Raw genomic sequence first — 20285 nt, forward strand, 5'->3', positions numbered from 1 at the left:
AATGCCGCCTGGACACAGGAATGGCAAACCATTCCTTTGAAAAGAGGCCATAACTCCAAGGTTACTGTACACTGCATCTTCTTTTATCATGCATGTATTGTTTGTCCGGAAACCGTTTTTCTATTTTCGTAACAGTGCACAAAAACCTTTACTCCACTGGCCCCATTTTCAATTACAAGCATTGTCTTCACAGAGGCTGCCTATACAGCAAGTTTCATCACAATATCTCATGCCCAATTAAAGTTATGAAGCAGAAACCATTTTTCTATTTTTAGTAACAGTGACATTGACCTTGGCCCCACCAGCCCCAATATCGAACTTGACCTGTATCTTCTGAAATGTACACCTGTGTAAAAAAATGTTCAAATCTGTCATGCCTTTCATGAGTTATCGTCCGGAAACCATTTTCTATTTTTAGTAACAGTGACCTTGACCCCACCAGCGGCAATATCGAACTTGATCTGAATCTTCTGATGTTACACCTGTGTACCAAAAATTGTTCAAATCCGTTTAGCCTTTCATGAGTTATCGTCCAGAAACCGCATTTCTATTTTTAGTAACAGTGACCTTGACCTTGGCCCCACCATCCCCAATATTGAACTTGACCTGTATCTTCTGATGTTACACCTGTGTACCAAAAATTTTTCAAATCTGTCAAGCCTTTCATGAGTTATCGTCCGGAAACCGTTTTTCTATTTTTAGTATCAGTGACCTTGACCTTGGCCCCACCAGCCCCAATATCCAACTTGACCTGTATCTTCTGATGTTACACCTGTGTACCCATTTTTTTCAAATCTGTTAAGCCTTTCATGAGTTATCGTCCGGAAACCATTTCTATTTTTAGTAACAGTGACCTTGGCCTTGGCCCCACCAGCCCCAATATCGAACTTGGCCTGTATCTTCTGATGTTACACCTGTGTACCAAAAATATTTCAAATCTGTCTAGCCTTTCATGAGTTATCGTCCGGAAACCATGAAAACCGACAGACCAACCGACCGACAGACCGACCGACCGACAAGCTCACTCCTATATACCCCCTCAAACTTCGTTTGTGGGGGTATAATTACTACTACAATGTAACAGGTCAACATATTAGCACAAAAATAACTGACCATAAAAAGCATAATGCAAGTAACAAGTACATTGAGAAAAATGATCTGTGTCAACCATTACTTCTTTCTAGGTTGTTTCATTCCAAAATTTCCTTACCAAACAAAACTCATATTATCTCAGTGTTCAATTATCTAGCCATACCAAACATATAACGAGAAATCAATTCATAAATGTAAAGTTTCTATAATTCTAACCCTATACATATACGCATGTATCAACCATCAAAAATACATTCTGTCTTTAAGTAATGGTGTTATGGGTGTTTACACAATCATTCTATAAAATGCTTCATCTCAGAAATAAATTTAAACATATCCTATTCAATGATAATTATTAAAGGATTCATTTTTGTACCTTAAATGTTCATCACAATGTGATATAATGTACCATTAATATTCATGACACTCAACAAAATTTACATTTTATGTCCCTCCCTGTACCTTTATTATTCACCACAATAATCAACATTATCAATAATCTCAAGAAGACATAAATAACGCCTGCACTCGTGAAACAAGACAATGTACTTATAGTACATGTATGTATTTTAATGATTTATGATTACTTTAAGTATTCTGTCTAAAAAAAATACTGATTGTAATATCAAGTTTAAATACAAACTGGATAGAACAGTAGCACAGACTACCCATGTTATAAAATTTATCATCGGAATCAAATCGCTGTAGTATTTCAAATAAAACCTAAATATTATGCTTCATTTTTTTCAAAAAACAACAACAACAAAAACATAAAAACAAGAACATTGAAACATATAATTGTAGCATTTTTACAAGATTTTTGTCTTGGATTTCTGTTGCTCAACTCAGTTAGCAATAATGGAAATACAATTATGCCTATAATGATTGACACCAAAATAGAAATTCATGGAAATACAATAAAGCCCGATCTATGCAAACTTGCCAACACTTATGTAGAATATTATCATAGAAATACAATTAAGCCTGATCTATGTAAATTGACCGACACCTCGTTAGAAATTCATGGAAATACAATTATGCCTAATAGGATTGGCACTTCAGTTAGAAACTCATGGAAAATATTATTATGTCTATGTAAACTGACCAACACTTTAGTTGGAAATTCATGGATATACAATCATGGCAAGTCTATGTTAACTGATTGACACTTCAGTTGGAAAATCATGGATATACAATCATGGCAAGTCTATGTTAACTGACTGACACTTAAGAAAATATAAAACTGAAAAACAAGCACCATTACAGAGTAAAGTTGAGACTTAGTAATATTTGAAACATAATTGGCATGATAATTATAAACGACATAATGAAAAAATATATCTGGAATGCTACTAACAAGGGCAGTAATTGTAATCCCTTCAAAATATGAAATCATAATATTTTTTCATAACTATTCATCAAAGACATACAAGTTAACAATTTATCACTTCTGAAAAAAGTACAATGGAAAATTCCTTCATTTTTTCTTATAACACATCAATACCCTGCAGACCCATTTTATTTATACTGAAACATATTTGAAACTGAACATTTATATACCATCAAAATCATGAACAGAAAACTTTTGGATATTAGTTTCTGCAGTTAAATTTATTGACAATCCATGCAGGCTGATGCAAATGATATTCACAAAATGTCATTTGAAAATATTTCATCATCATCTTATGCATGCTAATGTTTGATTGATTGCTGAAGTACGTGATGACGATTATGGCTGGTCCGCAGAAGACGCTGAACGCTAACGGTCCCAAGAACACAGACCGAGAGATTGCACAAAATTGTTGACTGCTACCCCCATTCCGCTAGTACAGGCGTTTCTCATATCTGCAAAAAATAAAATTTCAATTTTATCACGAAAAGTTTTAGATTTCAACTTTCATTTCCTAAATATTTGTGCTGATCAGTAGTGGAAAGAGTATCAGTACAGTAAAAATAGTCAAACATATTTCTAAAATAGGTCAATAACTGAAGTTAACAACCATACTTATTACAATCAAAAGTGTTTTGTTCAATATAGTCAAGATAACACTCAATTATAGCTTGTGGTTTAAGTGAAAACCACAGTAATTTATCCAGGCGTTATTTATGGAACAGAAACTCCCATTGTATGTGTTACCATTCTGATATGTGTGGACAACACTCTCAAACATAGTACTTTTTTAAACATTTTTATCACATCACAATATAATTATCTTCAGAAACTTTTACTCTTTTCTTTACAATTGCTGTCTAATAGGTTCATATTTTGCTATAATAAAAAGTATGCTCTTAAATAAGAGGGCTCCAATAGTCAGGAAACACTATTAGAATTTGATACAAAAAATCATGCAATGAACTGTAAATAACAGAAAATACTGAATAGAGGTGCTTAATTAAGGTGTTTGCCTTTGATGTTCTGATTAAACGTGTACATGTACAACGCCTTTAAAACAGTACATGCTTAACCAACTGAACCGTGACAAGCAGAAATAGGTAATCTTATCAACGATTATATCATAGGTCATCTCATCAACGACTGTATCGTACAGATCATCTCAGTAACGATTGAATCATCGTCCAGGTCATCTTTTCAAATCAGTACCTAAAGAATCAAGAAAAAAATGGTATATAACTCGAAGCAAATGATAAGATTGAAGAGACATTGAGGCAATATTTATTTAAATTTTCAATCAAAAGATCAATAAATTTTGTGATAATACTTAAACATCAAACTGAAATTATTGATGACTCACACTCTTTGATAAGATGGTGCCTATGATAGTAAATCGGAATTAAATCGGTAATATGCTGTCACTGGTTCCCATGACAAAAATGGCAGAGCCTATAATGTGGCATATTTTAAGCTCCATGCAGAGCTACTGATAAGTTTTCATTTTAATTGAAGTGTATGTGTGTAAACAATGCTTTCATTCATTAATGGCAATTGTTTAAATGTACAGTTAAAAACACCACATCGCAACACTTCTCATCAAGGGAGATCACTCTGAATGAGTCGAATTTTGGTTAGTATCATAACGCGCATTTTCAGGCGTATTTACAGCCATTTCGATCCTTTACTGTAGCTCTGTCCATGGAATTTTTAAGGTCGTTAACGCATGAATAACATATTTGATGTGCTGACCCATTTATGATTGTCGCAATACAAAAATGAGATTACCGTATATGTTCTATATGACGCACTTGGGCATGTCATACTTCTGTAGGTAAACAGTAAGTCTTGTTTAAACAATAATGGACTGATCACATTAGTGCCTTTCTTCTTATAATCGAAAATCGACTGAAAAGGGCAGCATCGGCGACAATTAATAGTGATTTTGCCATAATTGATTATTTGAATGGATGAGGTTTTTTTATTAAATTATTTTTTCCTTTTAAATTCATCAATTTGTTATTACCTTGATATAAAAATACAGAATTAATGTATTAACAAAACATACAAGTGAGGAAAAGGTTATAATAAGTTATAAAAATGAAGCCAAAATGCAAAGAGCGAAGTGTTTGTATAAGCATAAAAACGAATGATTATGAATCGATCATCAGTCGGCTTTCAATCTATTTAAGGCAATTGATGGTAAAAATAAGTCCAACTCCAAACACATCAATCGATGTACATTTCAAACATAATCCATAATCAATCGAAGAAAAAAACAGAAACAAAGCATCCTCTTTAATATTTTCTGTAAAAAAAACAACAGTAAGGCCAATCAAAACCGATCTTATGCTGATCACAAAAAGTTCAAAAAAGATGTCAGTCATTCGGTCCGACAGCCCCTGAAATTTTGTCAGTATTGTTTTTAAATATTTGTCGGTCTGACTTTTGCCAGTCTTTTAAGATTTCTGTGAAATAAAATTTGCCGCTATCTTTTGACAGCCCCACACTGACTCGCAATAAAATTGCCATTGGTTGATTTGGTGGCAATGTAATTCTCTCTTTTAAGATTTAAATGAGCCGTGTTTAATATTTGATGAACATTGTATCTTTACTACTTTTTTACATCTGAACACACTGTCAGTCAGATAAACACCTTACCATTTCAGTCTGAGAGAGACAAAATTTACCAGTCAAGACCACTGATTTTAAGGTTTTCGCGATGTCTGGCTTGTTCCTAAATGTTTTGAATTATTACAGGCAAGCCAACATATTGAAAGACCAAAGGTCGTAAATCCAACTAAACATAAAATCAGTTTGTCATGGCCCTGACAAGACTATACGATGTGGGATTATAAAGAGGATACATGTATAGAGCACATACCGGAACATTTGCTCAGGCAGCATTGCTACTTTGATATCTGAGAAAATACAGAAATTAATCTTATAAAATGTGACGTCGTTTGCAAAAATTCGCCCTGTTGATGTATTGACGTTAACAATAAAACAATTCGTTTTTGAAAACATTTAAAAATGGCTATACTTGTGTGTTGAAGAGTCTTGAAACAAAACAAAAATGAAAACATCACTTTTCCTTGCACATGACTGATTTTTGCTGACGACATCACAAATATTAAAGTCTTACGCAGTTTAAAATTATTATATTTGATGTTTGAAGAAGTACCAATCTCATCCTATATCATCGTATCAATTAATGTAACTAGAACATCAAATCATTGAATTATCTTACATCGAGTTATCTATATTATGAACAAAATCAGCCCAGTTATCAGCATACTGTAAATATTATCTAACACAATTAATATCGTCATTCTATATGTGTGTCTCTATCACTGTCCATGGTTCAAGTTTTATGTTTTACTTAAATATTTATCAAAGGCAAGCACCTTTTACATAGATCAATCTGAGCATTGTGCAAACAAATTCCAAAAAAAAAAATGATCCCTAAATTCATGCATGGAATTTTTCAAGTATGTGTCCTTTTCATTTTGTTTTTACACTGAGGCATCAAGGTTTCAACCGGGAAATGTAACATTATAACCAAATAGTTTAAGAGCATAAGGTGAGATATTTATTTTTATATTTTGTTTTCTCAGAATTTTATCATTTAATATTAGAAGAACTAGAAGTACTTTTTCAAACTTTTAAAAATTATAATATTAATTTGTGCCTGTTTACAATATGATTCGTTCAAGTTTAAAGTGGACATTTATTTTATATTGGTATCAATGGGATAATAATTATTATGATGTGGACTCATTTTGTCACATGAACATCCAGCCCCAGAAAAGTTAACAATTTACTGTAAATATACCAAAAAGCACTATGCCGATATGGACGATAAACGTAAAACTATTGTTATCAGACAGATAACATGCAGCGTTATTAAACACAAAGGGATTGTTTCAAGTTGGATTTTTTTTCACAAATTAATCATAAAAACAAGCTCTAGCTCATTTAAAATTGATAAAAACCTGTGTATTCAAAAAAGGAAAATAAGGGAAAGTTTTAAAAAAACATGAAAATTAATGTTTTAATGTGCATTAGTAACTGTTAGTTTATAAAGAGTATACCAATTTGAAAGGCGAACATCATGAAATAATATAAATTATGATTAAAACACATTAGTTCTGAATGAAACTTGAAGTGATAAGAATTTGTCAACTATAGTTTCTCCAAGAGGATTAGCATTGTTGAGATACACTACCAACAACGCGGTTTTTTCAGATTTTGCTAATCGCCGCGAGTTTTACTTTAACTGGGGATGTTATCTTTTTAAACAAAATTTTCACCATACACTGCCAAATAAGCAATTCATATGCATAAGCGATTTTCCTTAGTGACGCCGCGTATAGAGTTGACTCAACGCGGTGGAATGCCGTGAAAAGTATAGAAATAAAAGCAGTGGGTGTTATGCCTATATCGCGGGGTATAGTGAAAATTAAAGTAAAAAGATCAAGTCCGCGTTCAGGAAAAATTGTGGCGTTGTGCGAAATCTGCAAAAGAAACGCGTGGTAAGTAGTGTATTTCCAATACTTGCATTCAATGCTACACTATTTCCATTTCCAATACTTGCATTAAATGGTACACTATTGTCAATACTTGTATATAACGATACACTATTTCTAATACTTCACTGAAATGTGAAAACTTTGCAAGACAATGCAAATCTATCTTTTGATATAAATGCTTTAATCTATTTCATTTTTACATCAAAATCCCCAAAAAATCATAAATGGTTGTAAAGTCTACTTGAACTTTCAAAAACTTGAATAGAGTCAATTATAGAGTGATTTTGCCACCCAAAAAGCCACACAAAACTAAGTTGTCCAAGAAATGCAATTCAGCAAATACTTTAGCCTAAGTGATGAAGCTAAAATGCTACAAATAATAGTATTTGCCTATTGACTCTGGAAACATGTGTACCAAGTTTGAAGGACAACATAAGAAGTTGAGTCAAACAGATCAGCGCGGATATCAATGTTATATAATCACTAGGCAGTTCCCCGACTTTACCATCAAACAAAAAAGGAGCCTATAAACGCTTTTTATACACATAAGTGAGTTCAATGAACATGAAATGATAAAATGACATTGGGAAGATCTTTCAAAGGTTTTTTGGACAACTGTTACAATGAATGACACGGCTGTGACTATTTCTGTGAAACAATGACTTTTTTAATTGGAATATGCATAAAACCGTCTGCTTAAAATTCACGAACCAGCATGTGTGAGGCTGCTTGTAAAATATCATCTTGGCCAGACAAAATTCCAGTTGATGCATACTTTATTTAACACTTTGCACGAGTGCATAAATTAAGCTGTCAAGGGCATTCCCATTTTCCTCTCATCCAATAAATTGGAATAATTCATTGGCCAGAGTTGCCTGTGCTTCATTCAACATTTTGTGACATCTGACGATGTCATAATGTACATTATCTCCAAATTTCTGTAGTTTTACAGACAAATAGACACAGCCTTAAAATGACTTGAACAGAAGGCAGGTGCGCAGTCATGGCGGAAAATCCAAAGTACTATTCACACATATCTACTCACCCATCAAGATTACAGACGCAAAATATTACAGAGAAAGATAAAACAACATGAAGTACCATCATATTTACATTAATTTCCGGCAACAAATATATAGTACGCAACCAATAAATAGTACGGACAAACAAGATAACAAGAATACGGATGTTCATCATGAATTTAAGCCCATGGTATTCAAAATTTTCTTTTCAAAGTTTTGCTAAATTGCATTAATGAAAAAGGCATTTATTCGAAACTTTCTGTTTGAGAATTAGGATACATTTATAAAAAATAAAAATAGTTTTCATTCATGACCTTTCACTGAAATAAGATGTAAATATGAGGGCACTCGATAGAAATAACGTAACAGTATACTATCAAAAGCAAAACAATATTAACTCTGTGTATAAATATAAGCAGCCTTTTTGTCCTTTACCCAGTGTAAACAATAATTGATGAGAATGGATACATACGAATGAAGATTGTGAACTCCCCATTCGATCTGCGCCGACGTAGTTCTCCGTTCAAACTTCAATTCCCCAGAGTACATCATTGATCTAGAAAGTTAGATTGAATGCTGATGATAATAAATACTTTTAATAACAGATGCAAAGAAATTGTATATTTTATATTTTCGAATCACACATATATGGAGCATATACTCATCATGCCTGTTAATACCTTATTTGAACTATCAAAGGGTTCCAGCTATTTTGGCTTCAATATAACAATCAAAGAATGTGCCGCAGAGAGAACGCCAATGCAAAGAGTGAAGGGTTTGTACGAGCAAAAAAAAGATTATTAATCGATAATCGGTCCGTTTTTAAACTTTGTTTATTGATAGTAAAAATTGGTTTGATTCCCAACACTAACCGAAGGTGTGAGAGGCTCTTGGAGCCAATATCCTGGCAGCCATGCTGTATGCCGGCAATCAGATATGGTGCGAACTTGTTGATGGACCCTTTGTCTTGAATTGAACCGCTGACTCCTTGGGCTACCTTTAACTTATCACTCTCACTGGAATCAGAAAGGTTGTTTTTCATAGTTAATACAGTACAGTCACTGATGCATGTGAGTTTGAACATGTTCAGGGAGAAAGACAGTCTAAGATTTATACTAGTTTATTCAAGCTTGGTTGTTAAGACAGCTAAACATTGATATAAATCACTTTTAAATCTGTTTACTGGGGAGCTGCCAGTACTGGTGTGCCTTTAAGAGGCAATGAGAAAGTACCCTCGGTGAGATTAGGAGCCACAATCTCTTTAGTGAGAGGTTGATACCTTTTCCATTTGACTTCTCTCATTAACTCAGAGATGGACGTGGTAGAGAGCAACATGCATTTAAGGCCAAAAAGCCAATTACACTTATATATTCAAAGGGGGAGGGGGAGGGGGACACTGAGTAAGAACATAACAAATAGAAAGATTGACCTATGACATAACAAATGTAAAACTCAAAAACGCATACCAGATATCAGTTCACATTGGTATGTATATCTATTAAACAACAGTGGTTTTATAATTTAAGTTTATCAAAATGAAACCTGTTTGTCAAGTTTATCATGTGCGGTTAAATAAGTATCAAGGTTATAGAAGTGTTTTCAACATCCAAGGTCGTAGTTCTTGCAGCGCGTAGTAGCTGGGGCCGCATGGGCCGCGACCCCAATATTCTGGCTAGTAACGGCAATGGGGCCGCAAATATTTGATACCAATTTTCTTAATAATCGTATTTTAACTAAAACAACGCGCATATAGATCAATTCCAGTCTGACACGATATTGAATAACAGGTCACCATGTCATAATTAAACATGTGACCATCTAGCTAATTGACATGTGAATGACGTGAAAACAGTCAGATAAGTGGGAAAAAAGGCAGTAAGACAATAATTATTTGTATCGTTTTTGATGTTTCAAATACTGTAGTTGAAGAACTGAGAAAGGAAATTAGTCCCGCCACACCTGGATTAAGAGTGCTGTGCCCGATTAGATGGACTGTTAGGGTGGATTGTTTGAAAAGTGTCTTAGACAATTATTCCGTTCTCCAGAAATTGTGGGATACCTCATAAGACAACAAAAGACACTGAGACCAGAGCAAGCATTGTTGGTGTGTTGGTTTGAAGAGTCAGATGGCATCATTTAACTTTCTTTATGGTGTGACAAATGGGTATGCACAGTGACAACATAAGCAGAGCTCTGACAAAGACATGTCAGCTTCTGAAGGTCACGATCTTGCCCATGTGTCAGTGTCTAAATGTAACAATGAAATTTTCATGTTACTAAACGATAATAGTTGTATATCTATCAACTATTTTAACCGAAAAAGGTTCAGATAAAAACATGAAAATAATACCTGAACTCCCTGGAAATCGAGTCTTCCAATGCTTAAATTTAAAAAAAATCAAACGTAGGGGACACGCCTCATTAGCCCCACCCCTGTCTGCGTCCCTAAGCGCCTGTAATCTTAACAAGTTTGTTGCTATCTTATGTGTCAGCTGTGTGTGCCACTAAAATTATTCAATTCAATTCAGAATGTCAATATGGACAATTCCATGGATAAAATAAACAAGAACGCAGCATTCAATACTTAAATTAGCTTAAACACCCTACATCAGATTTTAACCTATAACTTTCGGTTTCAGGGAAGTGGGTGCATTTCCCAAATCATGACCCTCTAACATCAAATCTTGAATGTGATCAAGATAGCCTTCTGATAGGTTGACATTGGCACGAGATTTTTTTTCCCTTTGATTCGCCACTAATGGAGGAGTGAGGGACAGAAATAAACATGTATCAAATATATGAATACATTTATGTATTTCATAAAGAAAACATTTTTACTTTGACTTTCCCTAATCTTTTTTCAGTGCCCTTTGCACCTTGCTTTAATAGTGAATAATGTTATGATGTCAGACAGTGATTGGGCCAGACTGACACAAAGTATGAGGTCATGATTAGACCTTATCAGCTCTCCTCAAAACGTCATCCTATGAATACACTTGGATAAACAACAGAATTCAACTTCCTCATTTGAATGGCTAGCAAGGTTTAAAACCTTACTAGCACACAAATGGATTACAATTATTGTAAAATATAACCATGATTTTAACAAATAGGGATAAAAAGGAATAAGTAACTTTAAAAACAGATCAATAGGACATTAAACAGTGTTAATCAAACACTTTGAATACTATTTTCAACAAGCTTCTGACCTGATTCATGACATTGCCTGCTGACTTGGTTTAAAGTTGATAGATTAAATCACCTTTACAAATTATTAAATACACACAATTTTCTGGACTTTGGTTCCTGTATCTAATCAGGACTATCTCTTGTTCAACACAGCCTGTGCAAAGCAGCCTGCCTGGTAGTATCATTGGACATTGTCCAATTTAGGTTGATTCTTTGGAGTTATCTGAGTGTAATTGATGTGTAATAATGGCATCCAACTACAGTACCTCTGTTTATCAAACTTCTGATTTGATTCATGACTTTGCCTGCTCTCCATGTAAAGATGATGGATTAAATAATGAGGCACAGTTCTTCTGTGATGAGTGTAAGAAAAATTACTGCCAAAACTGTGTACTGCTCCACAACAAACTGTTCAGGGCACATTTAGTGCTTGGAAGACAAGATGTGAGCAAGTGGTTGGGGTATGCAGGACTGAGCCCCATAGAGATATGTGACAAACATGGTGACAAGAAGCTTGAACTGCTCTGTGAGGACCATGATGAACTCTGTTGCCACATTTGTGTCTCTCTCACTCACAGGTATGTATAAATAGAACATCTTACTTCCTAAATCTACTTTAGAACAACTTATATACTGAACAAATCCTTTGAGTATAAATATGTAATATTTTTGAGCATTTCTTTTATGTACCACTATTTACTTACAGTATTATACAGTGTAAAGGACATACTTTTATGCCCACATGAAACAATGAGAATTTTGAGGGCTTCGAGGAGAGTGATTTTGGGTATATAATATTTATTTACATGGGATGTACTTTTTTTATAACCTTTTCATTTTCTCAATTCAAAAAAAGTTCATCAAACAAATATGGCGGCTGCCTATTTAGATGTTTTTGCTCTGCGTCTTATCTATGGTATTAAGATTTTTTACCCGATTTTTATATATGTTTGTGCCTACGTCCTATTAACAATTTGATACGGTATTATTCCAGTTGTTGTCATACTATTCACCTAAAATCATTCAAACAAAATGTCAAAATGTTAGTTATAGTTATACAATCACAATATGGAATATCAGTTGTAAATGCCATGTTTCAGAATGTGTCAGAGTATCAAGCATATTCCTAACCTTGTGGTTGGACTGAAGAATCAAACAGACTTCATAAAACTGCCAGCAGACGTTCAAAAGTTTAACCACAGGCTTCAAGAAATCACCAAGAAAAGGACACACAACAAAGAGTCCCTCAAAGTTTCTGGGAAGAAATTGCTTGCAGAAATCAAGTCAATGAGGAATCGAGTAAATTCCAAACTCGATGAACTGGAGAAAAAGACAAATGCCATCTTACAAGACCAGCTCCATGAGGCAGATGATTTTCTACAGGACGACATTGACAAATGCACAAACCTCACTTACAAAATAAAATCTTATCTAGAAACCATCCAATACAAGCAAGATGACAACCATTGTTACATTGCGTACAAGAAATGCACGGACAATATGCGAGAAGCTGAGAACCTGCTAAAGCAACTGTCTGCCAAGCCTGAAAAATCACTTGTATTTCTTGGAGATCCCATGATTGATCAATTCCTTTCTGGATTGAACACACTCAGGTCGCTTGGGGAAATCTTTGACGAGAACTATGTGTATAAGGTGAAAAACACATCACAATACACAGCTAAAATCCAAAATGATAAAAAAGGGTGCCTAATATCCGGTATATGTGAGCTGCCTGGAGGAGAGATCCTCATCTCAGACTTTAACAACTATAAAGTAAAGCTTCTGGACTCCCAGTACCAGGTAATAGACACATATAACCTCCCTGATGAACCAATACATATATGTCACATTGCAGGAAATGAAGCTGCTGTAACTCTAGGTAACACAGGTGTGCACTTCATCACAGTGACAGGTAATACACTGAGTGTAACAAGGAAGCTAACATTTCCAAATGATTGTCTTGGTATTTCTCACCACAATGGTAACCTCTATATAGGATCCTGGACAGCAATTTACCAGTACACAATGACAGGGCAGCTAGTGAAAAAGATATACGAAGACAAAAATGCCGGAGTCACTGTGAACAGATTCACAGTGAGCAGAGATGGCACCAAAATCTACATTCCTAATCCATCTCACAACAAGCTGATCACCATTGACACACGTGGGAACATTCTGTCAACTCTTCAGGACCCGGACTTAAAGAGCCCTACTTTAGTGTGTGTGAGTGACAGAGGACATGCGTTTGTCTGCTCTTCAAGCTCCCATACAGTGACACAGGTGGACAAGGAAGGTAAACACAAAAAGACCACATTAGTCACAATGGCGGATGGACTATGTTCTCCTCAAGCAATATGTTTTTTAAAACAATCTTGCAAACTGTTTGTTGGAGGCGGAGATGAAATTTCTGTTTTAGAGTTGGAGTAAAATGAGAACTTACGATGGCAATATGGGATAATATCAGCCATTTAACTGCACTTAGCGCTTAACCATGGGAAAAGTGGGATGAATTTAAAACACTTTTTTTCAAATTGCATATAGTGTATAATAATAAAAAGCACTATCAGCGGACTTCAATGCTCAACTGTTTCCAGCAGACGTGTTTTATGTGACAATATATTTTACCCATAGTTTTGGGACTTGCTACATATGTTTGAACTTTCATAGTGAAGAATTCGAGAATCAACTGGTTTAAACCTCGAATTTGCTAAGGCCAGCTATGTCAGATTGCTGACTTTGAATGACTGCATCATTCCTTTTAGAAGTTGGCACGTTTGCTCCGACTTGATTCATTTGTTTGCAGGTGATGACTGTATTAGACCGTGAGAAATTTTATCAGTTTATATGTTAGTTTTACTTCATTATACATTGTTTTCACATTGATGCTGGCTCTGATGAGGCTTATAGTTTTTATTCTGTAATTGATGAAAATTGTTGGGACAAGAGTGAGGTTATGACCATATAAGCTATACATAATAAAATGTACGTGACTTTATATATAAGCAACTGTATGCAACTGTATGTGACTTTATATATAAGTGACTGTACGTGACTTTATATGTGAGTTACTGTACGTGACTTTATATATAAGTGACTGTATGTGACTTTATTAGAAATAGAGTGTGGCTAATGTTTAAGCTACTGTATGTGATGATTAAATGAAGTGATTTTATGTGACATTATATCTAAGTGACTGTATGTGACTTTATGTCGAAGTGACTGTGTGTGACTTTATATCTAACTAACTGTATTTGATATTATGTCTACGTGACTGTATTAGACATTATGCCTAACTTACTGTATTTGATTATGTATAATTGAATGTATGTGTCATTATATCTAAGTGACTGTATGTGACATTATGTCTAAATGACTGTATGTGACATTATGTCTAACTCTCTGTATTTGATATTATGTCTTATTGATTGTATGTGATATTATGTCTAAGTGACTGTATGTGATATTATGTCTAAGTAACTGTATGTGATTTAATATCTAAGTGACTGTGAGTGACTTTATGTCTAAGTGACTGTATGTTACTTTATATGTAAGTGACTGTATGTGACATCATATGTAAGTGACTGTATGTGACATCATATGTAAGTGACTGTTTGTGAAATTATGTCTAAGTGACTATATGTGACTTTATATCTTAGTGACTGTGTGAGACTTTATATCTATGTGACTGTGTGTGACTTTATATCTAAGTGACTTTGTGTGATTTAATATCTAAGTGACTATATGTGACTTTATATTTTAGTGACTGTGTGACTTTATATCTAAGTGACTGTAGGTGCCATCATATGTAAGTGACTGCATGTGACTTAATATATAAGTGACTGTATGTGACTTTATATATAAGGGATTGTATGTGACTTTATAAATAAGTAAATGTACATAATAATCTGTAAATTTGACATTTGGAAGCGTCTTCAACAAGTTGAATACCTTATACTTTTACTTCAGTGTGTTTAATTGACAATGATTGTATGTGTCGATATAATAAATTATAACCAGAGTAATTGGTCTTGATTTCGCTGTACCCATTTGGTTCTGTCATTACCACTATGGCTAGCATACTTTCAACACAGCAAACGGCCTGTAGTTTTATTTAAAGCCCGGGCGCATGTATGTGTATATATTGGTAAAAACGTTAATAAACAAGTTACTTTGGGATAATAATGTCACTTCGGTGACATAATGCCAATGTGTTTGGTTCATAAGAACATATCTTTTAAACAACATTGAAAAATAGATGATCTCTACATGCTGCTTAACATCACCAGGGTTTTTTCACCTTCGCTATACATGCCGTCCACTAGGCCTCCGAAGGGTTCCCGATAGCGGAATTCACGAATCGGGATGTTTCGGCATGTCTTCGCGATGTTTTGGAACCCTTCCGTGTCCTTCCTTAACACTTCTGGAAACCTTCTCAGCACTTCAGTGCAAATCGGGATCGAAAAAGCTTCGGCATCCAAATTTTAAAACTTTTAAAATTTAAACGCCGAAGGTTTCATTCGGGATCTTCGGAAAACCATCGGGAACAATTCTTGACATTCGGGAACCCATCGCCATTAACTCGGCATCTTTGGAAAGCCTTCTGGGAGGCTTGGTAATCTTTTAGCCATACATTCCTTCAATTCAAAATCATTAGAGATATGGCAGTCTGATATGAAGCCCGTGCTCCCCATGTCACACCAGATAAACTTATAGTTACCATCTACCATCACGTCATTATGATACAAACTTCCCGAAACCGGTGGCTTCTTGATTTCCACATGTTTGCCATCGAGGGCACTAAGAGTATGAGGCATGTTCCACCTGCTTTCAAATTGGGCGGCCACTTCACGCCAGGCCTCTGGAGTATTTGGAATGACTAGAACGTCATCCTTATACTCATGAAGCAGGGCAGTACACACTTCTAGGACGAAATGGAAAACACTATCCACAGCAACGCGGAAGTCATGCGCCAAGGAGGCGTACGTGTCCCCAGATGCCATGTAGTTCAGCGTCATTGCAAGCTTTAGGCCAGCAGGAATGGCATTACGGAATCTGGTGTCCGTTTCTGATGCGAGGCGTTAAAAGCTTGAGTTTGTCGTCAAATATTGTTGGCATGATCCTCAAGTACCTTTTGAAGGAGGAGGCAGCTTCATCTCGGAATTCTTGCATCAATGTATTGTACTGTCCATACTGAAGCCTCCTGTCATCTGTGAGCCAGGGGCGGGCCCACCATCGATGACATCTTCTTCTTCTCTGTCTCAAAAACAATGCCAAGGCAAGCATGGCATCCATTTCAGCTTGGATTTGGAACTGAAGTACAAGGTGAAGACCTCTAACATACATGGTTTCTCACAAGTAACTGATGATTAAATAGTAGTTCGGCATCGTTTGAATAACCCGACTCTCAACTTTTCAACATTTCAGCATTATATCGCCAACGATTCGGCAACTCTCTGGCATGATCTGCAATGTTACCGCAACCATTCCGCACGTTTGGGAAACATTCGGGTGCAAATTCTTGAACTGTCGGCATTCTTCCGCGTAGCATTCTGCTACTTCGGATAGGTTTCGGCGTTTATACCGCAATCTTTCGTATGCCATTCCGCGAATTCAGATGGACCCACTGCCCATCTCAACCTTTAGGCCGTCCACTCCAGCGTCTACGAGATTCTTTGCTTGGGCTGCCGTGACCACTAAAACAGGGATGATTCTTTTCTGACAATCGATCTGTTAACATGCTGAACTAAGTATACTTTCCATTTTAAATAAAACTATTCTTTTGGTGTTGGTTGGCTTAAAATATAATTATAATTGTCTTGATGGTCCCCCTTTTTCGAATTAAGTTCTTAACCCCCAGTATTTTTTTTCCTGAAACAGCCCTTTAGTAATTTATGAAGAATATTGTTCACCTTGTTGTCTTTTAGATGAAGAGTAATGGTGATTGCCAAAGTGTACTGGCACATTGAATGGAATAAATGTATTTCACATACACGACAGGCTTAATCCTATATAAAGAACTGAATATTAAAACCTTTAATAATGCTTCCTTCCTTCTGAAGTCATTAAAACTATACTCGCCATGGAAAATCCCTGCTTAGTAGAACATCACTTATTTGTACCTATTCAATTACCCTTGCTCCTGTGAACAAAGTGTGCACAAACCATTACCCTCTAAGCAAAGTGTTCACCTACCATGACCCTCTATGAACTAAGTGTTCACCAACCATTACCCCTGTGAACAAAGTGTTTACCAACCACTACACAGTGAACAAAGTGTGCACCAACCATTACCCCCTAAGAAGAAAGTGTTCACCAACCATTACCCCTGTAAACAAAGTGTTCACCAACCATTACCCCTGTAAGCAAAGTGTTCATCAACCATTACCCCTGTGTACAAAGTGTTCACCAACCATCACCCCTGTAAGCAAAGTGTTCACCAACCATTACCCCTGTACACAAAGTGTTCATCAACCATTACCCCTATGAACAAAGTGTTCACCAACAATTACCCCCTGTGAACAAAGTGTAAACCAACCATTAACCCTGTGAGCGAAGTGTGCACCAACCATCACCCCTGTGAACAAAGTGTTCCCTTACAATTACCCCTATGAACAAGTTGTTCACCTACCATTACCCCCGATGATCTGTATATCTGGGTATTGTAGTTTCAGGGATTTAGTCATCTCTATCTTATAGATTGAGTTGCTTTCGGATGAGTCTTGAATGTATAACACAGACATTTATCGCTTAATTATGATTACAAATAATTCAAATATTGTTTATAAAGATGCTAGTATATAAAACCTATACCTATATAAAATAAGCTAAAGCGTAGGAATTGATCCTGTTGTTTTTTCTCTATTTATCGAATCATTGATTTAACACATAAAAACACAGATAAAAGAAAGTGCCCAGTTAGGAGTCCCGATTTTAAAATAGTGCTTACTTTGCAAACACGGTGTTTGGTTGCAGACAAATCTTTGCTAGATATGATCTACCAGTATATGGAGTTTCAAATCAATACCTGAAAGGCGCTTTTAGTTATGCTCCAGATAAATATTAAGAATGAAAATGAACAATAGGCAAGAGTTATGCTCCGTACTTCGTGTATAAGCTTATTTCTCTATGCCTACTTATAATGACAAGTAATTCTGGGCTAGCTTTGGACCAACGCTTCCACTCTCGGTGTTCCCGTCTTGTGGGTACTGACTGCTGCCCCTAACAGTAACTGATTTTTCGTTCTTGGACCCTAGCAGTTACTCTCGTTTTTTGTGTGTATGTTCGTATTGGGCAATCGACTCCACCAAGTCGTTATTTCCATTGATGATTGGAAGCCTTCCTGTTATCAAAATAAAAATAAAAACAAGGATGGCCAAGTCACAGATAGTATTGTATTTCTGTCAAATTTACCGGTCGTTCGAAACTACAACTGTTATCAGGTTGATTTCAATGCAAGTGACAGGATAATTGATTCTTGAAAATGTGTATGCAAATGATAAAATATGCTATTTGTCGATCGAGGAGTGTTTTATACGTTGTAACTACACCGGCTCTTAAGCACTTCAGCTTCTATCTTCGCAAAAATGTCTCAAACAGACCATCTCGGCCATTTTCCATAAACATATTCGGACTGAGATGTTCCCCTATGGCATCCACTCTCACGCCTTTGCAACGCTTCATTTCGAGCTGTATGGTGGGAGTTCAGGTAGTGCTGCTTCAAATAGTCTGAAACCAGTGTAGAGATGTGTGGGTGCTAAACACGGCACTCCCCGGTACGCGAGGGAGAGGGAGCAATACTATTCTTTATCGTTCAATAACTTGACACGGTACTCCCCGATCCGGGAGTGCTTGGTGTAGTCAATAACAGAAGAGGGAACAATGTAATAATCCCTATAAAATATGCATGTGACACTTCTGTGCTAAGGTACTGGAACTAGAGCAATGCTAATGTTTCCACCTATTTCCAATTTCCAACCAGTTTCTATTCTGGGCTCAGCATAATTATGCAGTATCCAACGTATAATTAGAATAATTAGCGTCTTAAGTGGTGCATTGGGTCTTGTTTATGCATCCAAATTGATATTCGCTATTATTATTTAGAGTATATATTCTAAAAAAAAAATTTTTTTTTTTTTTTTTTTTTGGGGGGGGGGCACTTGCGGATAGCCGTTTGTTTGCCAAATGTTGACATCACGTTATAGGGAGAATTGAGTTTTAAAACTTGGTCCATTTATATTCTACACTGTACCTTTAATTAAGAAACATTGTGATAACCATGCAGTACTTTTAAAGAAGACGCCAGAAAATCTAGACCCCTTAATCTTAAGTTAGAAACGCTAACTAATTGGCCATCGATACTAACGTTGTATTCCTTTAGAACAATCTAGATAATAATGATGAAAAATAGTTTTATTGGATTTATTTGTAAATATATTGCAACATGACATTCAAACAATCGCATCAAAATCTAGCAACACTTCATTTGAAGAACATGCATTCCATCAGATAACTAACAAATAAATCATATATACAGCAAATAAAACCAGTTTTAGAATTTGGTTGTAAATGTTTGCTTTAATTAAAGGTAGTGGTAATCTGCAGGATTTCAGCTGAAGTACAGCTTATCAATAGTATGTATTTATTTGACATGAGGCTTTTTGTTTTAATTAGTTTGAGTCACAGTAATTGTATAGCACATTTGATATTGGCATGGTAGTGCCAGAACAATTATAATAAATCATCAGATAGTAAATGAGTATTTACATGTTTAACAGTCTCTTAAATAACCATTATTATCATAAAAAAATCTTCGAAGAATTCAAGAGCTTTTATACACAATTACACATTGTCATTAACAGCTTCCATATTATACCATACATACATCATTTTAAAGGTAAGTCAGACTTTAATGGCTTTAACTTTGACACAGATCCTGAGGAAATATTCAATGAACAACTTGAATCAATCATAAATTCAAAGTAGAATATGAGTGTTTTGATTGTACAGTATTATTAATTGACCAATGGACTGAATGGAATCACTCATGCATGTATAAGGATG

At 35.4% G+C, this 20285-nt stretch overlaps 1 protein-coding gene across 1 annotated transcript in view; it reads right to left on the reverse strand.

Annotated features, from left to right (window-relative positions):
• Nucleotides 1–1461: 1461 nt before the first annotated feature.
• LOC128218523 (inosine-5'-monophosphate dehydrogenase 1-like) overlaps nucleotides 1462–20285 on the reverse strand; it is a 75407-nt gene continuing 56583 nt past the window's right edge. Inside the window, exons 14-15 of the mRNA XM_052926204.1 lie at nucleotides 5367–5403; nucleotides 1462–2937 (exon numbers count right to left, since the gene is read on the reverse strand). Of these exons, the coding sequence (XP_052782164.1) occupies nucleotides 5379–5403 (25 nt within the window). The 3' untranslated portion in view covers nucleotides 1462–2937; nucleotides 5367–5378. The remainder of the gene's footprint in view (nucleotides 2938–5366; nucleotides 5404–20285) is intronic.

The sequence above is a fragment of the Mya arenaria genome, chromosome 14 (assembly GCF_026914265.1).
Source record: "Mya arenaria isolate MELC-2E11 chromosome 14, ASM2691426v1".
NCBI classification, from domain to species: domain Eukaryota; kingdom Metazoa; phylum Mollusca; class Bivalvia; order Myida; family Myidae; genus Mya; species Mya arenaria.